Source organism: Terrapene carolina, unplaced genomic scaffold (genome assembly GCF_002925995.2).
Source record: "Terrapene carolina triunguis isolate 2854851 unplaced genomic scaffold, T_m_triunguis-2.0 Scaffold402, whole genome shotgun sequence".
NCBI classification, from domain to species: Eukaryota; Metazoa; Chordata; order Testudines; family Emydidae; genus Terrapene; species Terrapene triunguis.
This window is the reverse complement of record NW_020664753.1, coordinates 1,821,325-1,835,805: the sequence shown is the minus strand read 5'-3', so window position 1 is coordinate 1,835,805 and position 14,481 is coordinate 1,821,325. Positions and strand designations below refer to the sequence as shown.

At 40.4% G+C, this 14,481-nt stretch overlaps 1 protein-coding gene across 3 annotated transcripts in view; it reads left to right on the top strand.

The window, feature by feature from the left end:
- Window positions 1-14,481, top strand: part of MAPK8 (mitogen-activated protein kinase 8) — a 56,220-nt gene that overhangs the window by 21,843 nt on the left and 19,896 nt on the right. For 2 of the 3 annotated variants that reach the window (XM_029912973.1, XM_029912975.1), the window contains exons 5-7: window positions 2,276-2,441; window positions 7,460-7,531; window positions 9,688-9,870. In XM_029912973.1, the coding sequence (XP_029768833.1) occupies window positions 2,276-2,441; window positions 7,460-7,531; window positions 9,688-9,870 (421 nt within the window). Of the gene's footprint in view, window positions 1-2,275; window positions 2,442-7,043; window positions 7,116-7,459; window positions 7,532-9,687; window positions 9,871-14,481 lie in introns of all 3 variants that reach the window. The other variant, XM_029912974.1, reaches the window with a different exon arrangement.

Here is a 14,481-nt window from a genome sequence, read left to right as displayed (position 1 = left end):
GAAAGCTCATGCTCCTATACGTCTGTTAGTCTATAAGATGCCATAGGACTCTTTGCTGCTTTTACATATATAATTAAAATGCATAGCCTTCACATCAGTACTTCTCAGTATAGATTTGACTATAAATAGCTTAACCTTACTAATACCTTGTACATGAGCACCTGTTCCCAGAATACTCAAAGCATTTTACAAAGGTTGAACCTGCAACTGCTCTAGAACTATGCTTTAGTCTCCATTTTGCAGGTGGAAGATGGTGATTGAGTTGAGTCCCAGCAATGTCTGGAGTGACTTGCTGAAGGGCACACAGAATGTCAGTAAGAGAATTGGGTATACAATCCAGGAGTCGTCATATCAATTTCCTGCTCTAACCACTGCATCACTCCCACATCAGGCTTTTGAGACCCTGCTATAATGAAAATGTGTATATTTGTACACCTGAATGAGTTTAAAATGTACCTTGCGGCAGTACTAGCCATGGGAATTCTGAAGCACGTTAGGATACATGTCTTGTTGATTTGTATTTGCGTTCAAATTTTCTAGACTTTCTGGAGGTCAAATACTGGAAGGAAATTGAAGAATGGATATGCTTATGTAGGCATTTACTTTCTGCGAGCAAATGACCGTGGGTGCATGGAATTATTTCCTGTTGATGATGATGGTAAAATCTTTCCTCAATTCTAGCCTCACAATTTTGAAGAGAATGAATTTGGTTAATACAATAATATTGTGGCAGGCTCAGATGCCACATCATTTATTGATGGGGAAACAGGACTGCTCCAGAGGTCCTATAATAATTTCATCCCCATAATAGAAACCTGCATATATACAAGAGTATTCAAACAGGATATAAACACAACTCCAGCACAATCTAAAATAAGTATTGTCCTAAGTAGCTGAAATGTCTCATCACACTTGAATAAGATAAATGTTGAGTATCTTGTAAGCAGAAGACTAATCTCTAGAGTCAATAGAAGCCCTTATTATGCATCATATCTTCAAAAACATTCTCCTAGCACATGATTTGGGGAGAGGTGGGAAGGTGACTGACTTCAAATGTTCCTGTACACTGGTCTGATTTACTTTATATTTTGTAGTAAGTGTTGCAGTATTCTTGTATATTAGAGAGGCTCACTGGAAGCCTGAAAATTACCATATAAAAACTACCTATATCAGTATCTTCTGTCTCAAAGGGGTGCCAGATCTTGGTCTTCTATCCCATGGTAATTCTGTCTTTTGGGGAATCACTCCTCTAGTGATCAGTTAGGTGGGAATGAGAGATCTCATGATGTTTTTTTAGGACAAACCTTCTGATGATATGGCCAGCGTTTGCTCTGTGACATCTAAAGGTGTGGAAGATACGGCTTAGAACAAAATGGTTGCCTTATATGCTTCTGTAAACGCTGCGTGGGCAGTTTGTAGCTCATAGCTTTGTAAAGCATCTTGGAAGACTGAGTTTAAAAGGGACAATGGAAAATAAAAATCTGGTTGTAGAGCTCAACTGAAGAGTTCAGTTGCAAATCTTCCAGCTAAAGTGTCTTGAAACTTTGGGAAGGTATTTTGATTCCTGTTTTTAAAGGTGCAGGGTTATCTTCTGGAAGTTTTTGCAATGGCAATTCGGGGTTCTGTCATTATTAAACTTAAAGTTGGTTAACCGATGACCAACCAAATCATTATTGGCAACTAACTCTTTGCAAGCATGAATTTCCTTCTGATCATTCAGAGAAATATCTACAACAAATCAAAAGAGGTAATGCAACCTTGATTGGTAAAGTTGATGCAGGGTAACTCACTTTTTTTAACAGATGCATTTTAACTGTAAAAAGTTTTGCTTGATTAAATCGTAAGAATCTTCATGTTTTGAATACCATTTATGATTAAAAAGTCCTGCTGTGACATTATCTCTAATAATTCAACCATCCTTGTTCCCCTTTGGAACTGTAATTCCCTTAAGCAATTTGTAATACTTGACTCAGTGCTAACATTTCACACTAACCCCAGATTATTTCAAACATTGCTAATATATCTAGTAACCTTAGTTGTGTTTTTCTCCCCCTACTTGTTACATAAACTGCTGAAGAGTAATACCAGAGGTTTAATTCTTTGGTTGGCTGAAATTATGAAAATTAATTCATATGAGAAAAAAAATATTGGAAGAATGAAGTTATAAAAATGGCCCAGTTTTTAATTTTTATGCCAGTGGTTATTTTCTTTAAGATTTGAACTGCAGAGTGTTTTGTTCTTGTCTTAGCAGTCATGTATGATGTTTCTTTTTAAGGATTTAAAGCCCAGTAATATAGTAGTAAAATCAGACTGCACTTTGAAGATTCTTGACTTTGGACTGGCCAGAACTGCAGGAACTAGTTTTATGATGACGCCTTATGTAGTGACTCGTTACTACAGAGCACCAGAGGTCATCCTAGGGATGGGATACAAAGAAAACGGTCAGCAAATATAGTCTTTCTTTGACATAGCTTTTATTTTTTGTTTGGCACACCACATTTTACATGTTAATGTTTTTCAAGCTGTAGAAACTTTTTTAAAGTAACACTGTGACCAAAATGTATAATATAGTTACACCCAATAGTTCATATTTAATAAAACCTATTAGAAATGTTTACATTTGATCTAAAAAAGAAATTGGGGGTCTTGTTTGTTTAAAAAGATAAATAATCTACTTTGGACAGTGGTTTGTTTCACCTACAAAAAGTGAGAAATGCCCTTTCCCCATATGTAATATCTACCTTGATCTATAGAATATCTTGGGTTGAGAGGTCATCACTGGACCTATTGGTAACTAATGTGAAAACAAATACTTCTAAAGTGACATAAGAAAGGAAAAGGCTACATTGGAATATATTTGCTACTTTTTGAAAGAGACACTCCAAAGAGGGATGTGCAAGTTGAGCCCACTCACTACTGGCATTAATTTGTTTTTATTTTAAAATGTGCCAGTTCTGATAAATTAGCTTCCTCTTTAGTTGGTTTAGTATTTACAAGCCCAGGAACAAAAATTAGTCACCTGACGTTATGAAGGCTACTGCTACACTAAAGAGCTTACAGTGGCATAACTGCACCGATACAGCTGGGCCACTGGAAGCTCTCTCTCTTGTAGTTGCTCTAAGCCAATGGGAGAGAGCTCTCCTGTTGGCTTAACTACTTCAGTCCTTGCGAGCGGTGGTAGCTATGTTGGCCACATAGTGCTGTCCACATTGACACTTACGTTGGTGTAACTTATGTTGTTCAGGGGGGATGGCTTATTCAAACCCCTGAGTGGTAGAAGTTATGCCAACATAAGTTGTAGTGTAGACATAGCCTAAGACAATGATGAAAAAGTTACTCCAGGTGAATGAGTGAATAGTTTTTTTGTGAGGCTGGGGCTATGTTTTCCTCCTAAGACTGTTAGTTTGTATTAGTGTGTATGTTCCTCCAAAATGCTGTATAACGGGCTAGGTAAAAGCTATGCATTATTATTTAGAAACCCAGTGCTGAGTGAAGCAAGCAAGGGATGAAGGGTTTTTTTCACTCTGAATTTACCTAGCTGATCAGGCTAGCTCAGGCACTTATTTCCTTTTTTCTGGGGCTTTAAAGTGGCTAATTAGAGAAGAAAAAGGACAAGCAAACCTTTTTTTAAAACAAACAGAACTTTTCCCTGAGAGAGAAGCATTCTTTAAAAGCAGCATTGCACCCTTTGCGTTATTATGGCCTGTTGTCTCATACATAATTGTACAATTATGTAAGTTCCAATCTGGCAGCAGATTTCCTTTTTAAAAAATAATTAAGGCTTGTCTTTTGGGGGGCTAATAGTATTACCAGCCTATTGACTAGGGTTACCATACGTCCGGATTTTCCCGGACATGTCCGGCTTTTTGGGCCTCAAATCCCCGGTCCGGGAGGAAATCCCAAAAAGCCAGACATGTCCGGGAAAATAGGGAGGGAGGGCCCGGCGGTGCTCGGCTGGGGGTGGGGAGCCGGGGGCCGGGGCTGGCGGTGCTCGGCCGGGGGTGCGGGGCCGGGAGTGCGGGGGCCGGGCCGCAGGTGCTCGGCAGGGGCCCGGCGCCCCAGTGCCCGAGCTGAGTCGGGCGGGAGACGCCGGGGCCAGAGCCTCTTGGCCTGGGCCAGCTGGCCACCGGAGGGAACCCCAGCCCCAGCTTACCTGCTGCCTCCCTGTTTCAGGCTTCCCGCGAATATTTGATTCGCGGGAAGCAGAGGAAGGGGAGGAGCAAGGGGCGGAGCGTTCAGGGGAGGGGGTAGAGTTGGGGCGGGGACTTTGGGGAAGGGGCGGAGTTGGGGCGGGGCCAGGGCCCGTGGAGTATCCTCCTTTTTTTAAAATTAAAATATGGTAACCCTACTATTGACAGGAATTACCTTCTAACATACTCTGGAATGGAGCAAATGTATTGGTTAGTACAGATGTCTTATACAAGAATTAGTACACTTTAAAATTTCAATGGCAGATTCCCTGGTGCACCAAAGCAGTCAGAACACACTGGCCAATTAAAAAGTGGAAGTTTTTTGGGCAAATTAAGGACCAGATTTACTATTGCACGTTGGCTGATCAAAAAGAGCTGTAAAAGATTTAAGGTTGATAGTATGTATCTTTAATAGAAATATCACATGGTAGCATTCTCTTTGGGTTTCTTGTTTAGTGTTTTTGTATGAAATCTTCAATTTTTTTTTTAATTAGAAAAGTTCCAGACAAAAAACTGTTAAAATGGAGTTACGGTTAAGCATGTGTGTCAGTAATTTAAGGATAAAAAACATTACAGGGTTTATCTGAAACCAATTATTATAAACCCAGGAAATTCAAACATTCCCGTAATATTTTTACCCTTTATTACCAATATGTAATATCAACTTTACATCCACTTTAACCATTTTTTTTTCTTGGAATTTTAATTAGGAGTAAGTGCTTCCCATGTAGGGATTTTAGACAACAGACACTTTTATCACAATTAGAAGAATAGGAACAGTTATATGCAAATGTCTCATCGAGATCATTTTTGACCCGAGATCTTTTATTTCAAACTTCCTGAGACCATCTCTTAGGCCTGGTCTACACTACCCCCCCACTTCGGACTAAGGTACGCAAATTCAGCTACGTTAATAACGTAGCTGAATTCGAAGTACCTTAGTCCGAACTTACCGCGGGTCCAGACGCGGCAGGAAGGCTCCCCCGTCGATGCCGCGTACTCCACTCGCCGAGCTGGAGTACCGGCGTCGACGGCGAGCACTTCCGGGATCGATCCGGGGCACTTCCGGGATCAATTTATCGCGTCTTAACCAGACGCGATAAATCGATCCCAGAACATCGATTGCCTGCCGCCAGACCCTCCGGTAAGTGTAGACGTACCCTTAGACTTAAGGCTTGGTTACATTTTAGCTTCACGAAATCTTTGTAAAGAAACCTTTGTAATTGACAGTGTTCTTCAGAGCAAACTTCTGGAAATTTTGAAGGGTGAGCAAAGAAGTTGTTTCTAACATTCACCCATTTGAGCCTGTTAAAGTCCCTGGCGTTTGATGCATGAAGAGAAATACTTGATGTTCATATACGGTTGCTCTTCCCTTACTCTCCACACAATTCACTTTTATCATTTTGAGCCACACTATCTCCAGTAGGTTTTGGGTGCATTTCTCTTCATGAGAGCAGAGGGTTGCTTTGCAGGTGAAACAACCAACATTTAGAATCTTCATTAAACTGTCAAGAACAAAATTTTACCTTTTTTTAGTTTTGTGCCAAAAATGCATTGTTCTTAAATACTGAAAACAGTTTAATATTAATACCAATTTTCAAATGTAGTGGCGAGTTATGTGCCACAACTCATGTAATTATGATCTGGGATTTAAAAGCAACAAACATTTTTAAAATGAACCAGGCCCTTAATTTTAACACCTAATCTGTAGAGTTGAGATTGTAATCAGGAGATTGATTTAGGTAATATTTTAGAGGAACCCTTAAACATGGGGAAAAGGAATATTTTGAGTAAAAAGCTACTCTGTAGTTTGTTTAACTCAGTACTATTACACATGCTTTTATTATGCAAGTGTTCTCACTTAAAACCCATTCTTTTCTACTTTAGTGAAATTCTAAGCTAGTGTCTGACAAGGAGCTAATAGTAATAAAAATTCATCACTCTGATTTCAAGAAAACTCTTGCATAAAAATCAGCAACAGTAGCAAAGAAAATTGGCATACCTGTAAAAAGTACATATGTACTTCAGTGGGGATGTCTTCCATGGTTGTTGAGGTTTTTTGAGAGAAAGTGAGAGGTAGGGCAGAAAGTCTAAGTACTTTTTATATACAAACTCGTATTATTATGAGTGTTTGTTTCTTTTGTATCAGACAACATTACGTTCTGATGTTGCTGTAGAAGTATTTTTAAATCAATTATTTCTAGTCTAACTACTTCCAGGAACATACTAATCTTGTTAACTGATCCTCTAAAATGCTAAATGATCTTTTACTGCTTGTATTCCCTTTTTGTTTAAAGGGAGAGAGGACTGCACAGTAAAGCACTTTTCAGGAAATACCTGGCAAAAGTTTCTTCTGTTCCTACTTAATCAAATTTAGCCAGTAACCCATAAATTCTGCTCTAAAAGTATGCACTACTGAAACACGCTTCCTTCTTTCAAATGACAATTTGGTTTGCTAGCTTTAAAATGACTGACTTTTGCAAGCACAATGAAACATTTAAACAAATATACTTATCTTTGCTATTCCAAGCAAATCTATTTGTGGAAATAATTACATGTTGTTATTCCAAGCTCCAGAACTTCAAGGTGGGCTTTAAACTGTCTGATGTGTGCATCTCTCTCACTTTAGGCAGTATTTTAAGCAAAAGGCTATTCTTCTGACTTTTCTTTGAGCCAGATGAAAAGATAATCCTTAAAGATACTGTGTGTTAAAATAGTTTCACTGCTTAATACCACAATGATTTCTTTCCTTCCTGTGCTGTCTGCAGTTGATAGGATGCAGTCATGTTATGCTTCTTTAATTTTAAATGACCGTTTGCTTTGCTTTTCCTTCTTTTTGTGCTACAAACATAGTGGATTTATGGTCTGTGGGGTGCATTATGGGCGAAATGGTTTGCCACAAAATCCTCTTTCCAGGAAGGGACTGTATCCTTGTGCTTCTGCAGCAGGTTGAATTAGTTAGGTGACTAACGTTCTAATGTTCTCTCATGAAAATGCATATGGGTCAATTTTTTTCTTAAATGGACATGAATTTTTTTTGTGATACATTTCAAAAATTGTTGAGGTAAGAACTTCAGTTATACTCAGGCTGCATCTAGCAGTAGGACATAGTCTCTGCTGGTACCGTAGTTAGCACACATTCACCCTCACTCATTTCCATTGTACACTGCTTTTTTATAATTACTTCACGTATGTGTGGATTATTTTTTAATTTTATTTTATTTTGATAACTACCTTTTTATGTTAATGTCATTGCATTTTGTTTTCAGTTGACATTTGGTCAGTTGGGTGCATCATGGGAGAAATGATCAAAGGTGGTGTTTTATTTCCTGGTACAGATCGTATCCTTACCTTTGGCCTAGGATGTAGTTTTGAAAGGTCCAAACATACAGCAGCATTTCAGGTCCATGTCAGAGTAGTCTTTGTCTGCTCCACTGCTGCCTGCTACGACACTGTTTAAATTACTGTTTCAAAATACCATTTGTGAGTTCATGATTTTTAGTTCTGATTGTCACAAAGTTGTTTATGGGAATATCATTTTAAAAAAAACAAAGCAAATAACTGTAGCTTGCAGTGCTGCATTTAGCAATTCATGCAGACTAACTTTAGAGAGACAAGTAGCTATCCACTTGGACACACTGAGGTTTTTACCCTTTTATTTTCACTTCAGATTTTTATATAGTGCCTATCCATTGCTTCTGGGTGTTGCCATAATTAAGTTGGACTTCTTTTGTTGTAGAGTGCTTTACTTGTTATATGTTTTGATTTTCCTTTTTAACTGAACATTTTATGGAATGATCTACTATTCTACTAATCTCAGCTGTTGTCTAAATACTTCCACAATGTTGCTTTTTGTGTTTGTAAGTGGACGTTTAAAAAATTCCTAACCAGTCCGGCTTGTGTCACGTTGTCTCAGGTTATGCTTTGTGTGCTACTTTAAAGGAAAGCTCCAGAGATGATGATCTTAGATAGCTGAATATATTGCTAGATAAATCTAGATATGTAGTAAAAAAGTGAATCTTCAAAGCATCTTTTAGAAATATCTACCAGGCCTGTGTTTCCATTCAATGAATGAGTTGTTGTGTCTCTCTCTGGGCATTGCCATATTAAAGATACTTCCAGCAGAGGACTTGTTAGATGGAAACTGGACTGAAAGAAATCTGCATCACCAGTAGACATTACTAAGAATCAGAAGTTTTGTTTGTGCAGAGTTCTGTTCACTTCCTCCCCCAAACTCATTAACTAATTTCATTGGTTAAACCAAGCATTAAATTCCAGATTTCTTGGTTTTAAAGGTAAAGCTACTGGAAAAAGCCAAAACCCTTAAATTCTTACTTCCAATATTTCCAGATAGGAACAGAATTATTGGTCTTGCTCTGCATCATCCAACTGTCGGGGCTGCAGTTATTTATTTGAGACACTGGCCCTGATTCAGCTTAATTTCTTAAATGCATCTTAGATCTATCTAACTTCACGCACATGAGCAATCTCTTTGACTTCAGTGGGACTTGTTGCATACTTCAACACAACACAAGAAGTACCTTATTGAATTGGAGACACTTTCTGTTATGTTAAGACTCAAGGGCCCATATTTTCAAATATGCATGCCCAAGGTTAAGGTGTCTTAATAAAAATAGCTTAATTTTTTTTCACATCTGCTGAGCAACCCCAGTTTTTGTTTAACTTTAGAGGGAGCTAAATTAGGCCCTTCTTATTTATGCAGTTATCTTTGTTCATTCAAGTTTGAACACTTGGCTTTCATTTTATGACTTATTGTGATAATTAGAACTTTCTTGTTCTTATGACATTTTAAATGAGAACTGCAATATATTTATGGGGCTTTGTTAGATAATCTAGGTTTCATAGGCATTTTATAATGTCCTCATGACTGTAGTATCTAGCACTTAAGTGACTAGGAGCACAGGCAAAGTTCCCATTAACTTAAGTGGGACCAGGATTTCAACCCTGTTGTGCACATCTACGTTGCCCAAAGGTGACCTCTCTCCTAATTAGTACACACTTCATGTATTGCACAGCCAAAGCTTGAGTCAGGCTATAGAATATATAGATAAAACACCGATGAGTGGCTTTTCTCTCTAATGCCTTATTGATGCCTAGCAAATTTGGGAGTTGAATCTAACAGAACTCAACTGTCTGCTCTCTGGACAATTATACAAATAGTAAGCGTGGTAGGTTTCTGTTAAACTTATATTTGAGATTTGCTTTAGCTCAGTGGGTTTTTAACTCACTGTACTTTCTACAAGTGTATCCTTTGGCAGGTCTGGATATTTTATGGGTAAAATCAATAGTAGCTGCACTACTCTTGAGCCAAACTTACAATTATTCATCATCACTGTTCTCTTGAACAAGCTAATAGTGTCTTTTTATTTATTACGGTCTGCTACCTTCATCTATGTTAGATATTTTGTATTGTTTTAACATAGCCTTTATGCTTAATGTTAGACATGCCATGTTTTTCTTAGCTGCTTGACCTTAGATATTGATCAGTGGAATAAAGTTATTGAGCAGCTAGGAACACCATGCCCTGAATTCATGAAGAAATTGCAGCCAACAGTGCGGACTTATGTGGAGAACAGACCTAAATATGCTGGATATAGTTTTGAGAAACTCTTCCCAGATGTACTTTTCCCAGCTGATTCTGAGCACAACAAACTTAAAGGTAAGATCTTTGTACATGTATGTTGTATCATTTTTCATATTGTAGTAGCCTTGTGAATGAAAGTTTAAATTTTGTCCATTGTCAGATGAATCTTTTAAAAAGTTAAACTTTAAAATGTTGTTGCCAAGGGATGGGATGTATGTGCTGGGATTACTTCTATCTCCTTTTTCCTGTTTTCTCCTGAGCTACTGCTGCATATTCTTGTAGTAGCTTCTTTGTTACCCAGAAACAGATATTTTCCTTTACAGCTGACACTAAAACTTTTTAGAGAGGGGTGTGAATGTTGGAGGAAATGTGGGGTGGAGGGAAAAGGCAAAAAAGAAAGCTATTGTTGTAAGCTATGTAGCCAGAATTCTTTTCTCTTTAGAGATCAAGTAATTTACATCCCTTTTTTTGTATCCTGTCTACCCATGCCTTTGGCTCTGGGATCCCTTAATTCTAGAAATAAGAATTTCTTGGTGCTAGAAGTCAGCTGCTACTTAGCACAGTAGACTAGCATGAGCTCATCACATTTTGTACTTTGGCAAAAGATGATTAACCTGGTAGTGCTTTGAAGTGATATGGTCTGTTGTTGCCTGGTCTTACAGAGCTTTGGGAAAAGTCACTTGAGGCTCAAAGGAGAATGGAAGGTGCTCACTCTTATAGCCCCTGCCTGTCCACAGGACAGCCTAGGTTGTATCTCAAATGTGGATTTTTCATTTCCACTATCAGCCAAAGAAGGGATTGACCAGCACTATGACCATAGCCCATTTAGGGGTAAGAGGATTCTTGGGAAGAAGAAAGGAGACATTGAAATGCTCAGAACTCCCGTCTTTGCCTCTGGGTTTACACATGGAGAATGGTTTCTTGTACCATTTATTTATGCAGTGAGGTAATTTTGAAACAATGGAAGCTCCACATTGTAAAAACACTTGCAGTGATAGAGGCTCTTACACTGAATTAACTGAATTTTAGTATGGCTTCCCTAATATGGCTAGCTCTGCTTTCTACAAGATTTTACTTGTATTTACTGTCTCTAAATATCCTTACCTAAATAAAGAGTACATTTTAAATTATGAGAGTAGTTAACCATTGAACAATTTACCAAGGGCAGTGGTGGATTCTGCCTCACTGACCATTCTTAAATCAAGATTGGATGTTTTTCTAAAAGATCTGCTCTAGGAATTATTTGGGGGAAGTTCTCTGGCTTGTGTTATACAGGCGGTCAGACTAGAAGATCATAATGGTCCCTTCTTGCCTTAAAATCTATGAATCCTAGGCACTATATATTGAAAAGATATAATCTAGCATGTCCATCTCCTAACCCCAACACTTCCTAGCTACTACAAGACTTTCTCATACATTACTTTATCCTGTTGAGTTGTGAGTAACTCAAGTGATATGGATACCACCCATTATTTTGAGAGACTGTTCCATAGTTCAGTTCCAGAGTCAGTCAGAAATATTTCCCCCTATTGTCTAGACATTTTTCACCCTTTTACTCCTAGTTCTACCTCTGTGGACAACCCTAAATGATTCTTTCCCTCTTTAGTATTTACACACTTCAAACTCTTGTAAACTGTTTTTCAGATTCCCTTCCTTTTAATGTCATGGACCAGTACAACTAAGTTCAGTTATCCCCTTAATCCCCTTAATCATATTTTTTTTAGCTTCTCTGTGAATTCTTACTAATTCTGTTTCTTTCTAACATTGAGATGCCTAAATACAGCATTCACCTGTAGTTGTAGTTTTGCAGGTGGAATACAGTATAGGGGGTGACTTGCATCCCAGGTTCATTTCATGATGACTCTGTGTGTTGCATCCAAAATTTCATAGACTTTTTTAGGTGAGTTTGCCACAATATTACACTGCAAACTCGCGCCCAATTGCTTTCCTAGTATATCCAGCTTGTTAAAATGATAGGGATATTTTTTCCTAGCTGTACTAGCCCTGTACACTTCCCCTTGTTTAATCACATTTTATTTCCTGTCCATTTGTTTAGCTCCTCAAGGTTTGTTTCTCTGACCTGGTTGGAATTTGCTCTGCCTCACCACCCAATTAGTCTGCTTTTTCACCACCTCCTCCAGATGATCAATAAAGATGTTAAATAAAATTGGATCCAACACTGATAATTTGACTGTATGGTGGGAGACTTCTCTCTCAGTACATTGGTCGGTCTCACCTACTTGCTTAGGGTCTAACTGATCGCCATATTTGGGGTCAGGAAGGAATTTTCCCCCAGGTCAGATTGGCAGAGACGGAGGGGGAGGGAGGTTCACATTTCTCTGCAACATGGGACATGGGTCATTTGCTGGTATGAACTAGAAGCCTTTAAATCATGATGTGAGGACTTCAGTAACACAGCAAGAGGTTATGGGACTATTGCAGGGGTGGGTAGGAGAGGTTATGCGGCTGCAATGTGTAGGAGGTCTGTGATGGGGCGGGAGGAGGAGGAGAGCTCCTTTTTATGGATACACAGCCAGCTGCAAAATCCCTCTTGATCGCTGTTCTCTGCTTGCTTTACCTATAAAGGGTCAAAAAAAGTCCCCCAGGTAAAGAAAAGTGGCACCTGACCAAAAGAGCCAATGGGAAGGCTAGAACTTTTTGAAATTGGGAAGGAAGCTTTCCCTTTGTATTTGTGGTTGTTCTCCGGAGAGGGGGAACATAGCAAGGTCAGGGCTATGACTATGCTATAAGCAGCTTTAAGCCAGGTATGAGAAATCATCAGATTCTACCTAGAATTACTGATTTGAAACCCCCCAAATATGTAAGTAAATTAAATGTTTAGAAAGGCGCGATTCGGTTTATTTCTGTTTATTTTTTAAGGTTTGTGGACTTCTCTGTGCTAACCCCAGATGCTTTTGTTGGCTTGTAACCTTTAAGCTGAACCCCCAAGAAAGCTATTTTGGGTGCTTAATTTTGGAATTGCTCTTTTAAAATCTAGCAAAAGCCTAAGTTCCAGATGTATTTTCTTCCTTTTTGTTTTTAATAAAATTTACCCTTTTTAAGAACAGGACTGGATTTTTGGTGTCCTAAATGATTTGTGCATGTTGTTTGATTAGCCGGTAGCACAGCTAATTTCCTTTGTTTTTTTTCTCAGCTCTTCCCTGGAGGGGGGTGAAAGGGCTTGAGGGTACTGCACAGGGAGGAATTCCCAAGTATGCCTTCCTGGGTCCAACGGGTTTTTTTGCATTTGGGTGGTGTCAGCATTTACCAAGCCAAGTCAGAGAGAAGCTGTAACCTTGGGAGTTTAATACAGGCCTGGAGTGCCCAGTATTAATTTTTAGAATCCTTGCGGGCCCCCACCTTCTGCACTCGAAGTGCCAGAGTGGGGATTCAGCCTTGACAAGGTCAAACTAGATGATCATGATGGTCCCTTCTGACCTTAAAGTCTATGAATCTATCAACCTTTTTTCATATTTAGTCCAATTTTCACTCCATGTCACAATGCTCATATGCAAGCCAATTTGAATCCAGTCTACAGTTTGGTTGCTCTGAATTCACGCATCCTGTATCTGATGACAGATTTATTTGGGGAGAGGGGCAGGAGGCAATCCTTCATATTAAGGAATAGTTCTTCTTCGAGTGCTTGCTCATATCAATTCCAATTAGGTGTGCGCGCACCGCGTGCACGCACCGCGTGCACGATCATCGGAGAATTTTCTACCCTAGCAACACCCGGTGGGTCGGCTGTGGAGCCCCCTGGAGTGGCGCCTTCATGGCGCTGGATATATACCCCAGCCGACCCAGTGCCCCCTCAGTTCCTTCTTACCGCCCCTGACGGTCGTTGGAACTGTGGAGCGCAGCATAGCTGTTCTCCACTCTCCCTAGCTTATCCTGTTATTTCTGTAGATAGTTGTAGTTATAGTTGTTGTATAGTGTTAGATAGTTATTCATCTTAGTTTTTTTAATAGTTGTAAATAGTTAGCGGGGGTGAAGGGGGTTGTTCTCCCCCCTTTTCCCCCCGGCGCATAGCCGGGCTCATGCCCAAGGCTCCTGGCTTTAAGCCGTGCGCGTCCTGCGCTAAGCCTATGCCTACGAGTGATCCGCACGACTCGTGTCTGAAGTGTCTAGGAGAGTCCCATCAGACAGATAAGTGTAAGATCTGTAAGGCCTTCAGACCGAGAACCAAAAAGGAGCGGGACTTTAGGCTTAGGCAGCTCCTCATGGAGGCGGCACTTAGCCCGGATCCTCCATCGGCGCGTCCAGCCCCGGCACCAAGCGCCTCGGTGCGCAGCGCCCCTGCGGCACCAACCGGCACTGCACCGCGGGCAGAGTCGGACAAGGCCTCATGGCACCGGCCTCCTTCGGCACCGCACCCGTCACAGGGGCCTCGGCGCCGGTCCCTGTCTCCGGGACACAAGAAATCCCGCAAGGCGCAGGAGACTGCTGTCCTGAAGACGCCGGCTCCCCCGGTGCCGGGGGTAGAGCCGCGTCCGCCTTTGGACCACCAGAAGCAAGTGCCTGCTACACCGTCGACTCCGGCACCGCGGCCGTTGAGTCCGGTACGGACTGGATCACCACCTCGGTCGGTGGTGGAGCCTTGTCTTCCGTCCACCCCAGAGACCTTCGCGACGGCGAGAGACCTTATTGCTCTCACGGAGCCGGCACCGCCCCAACCACCGGCACCGT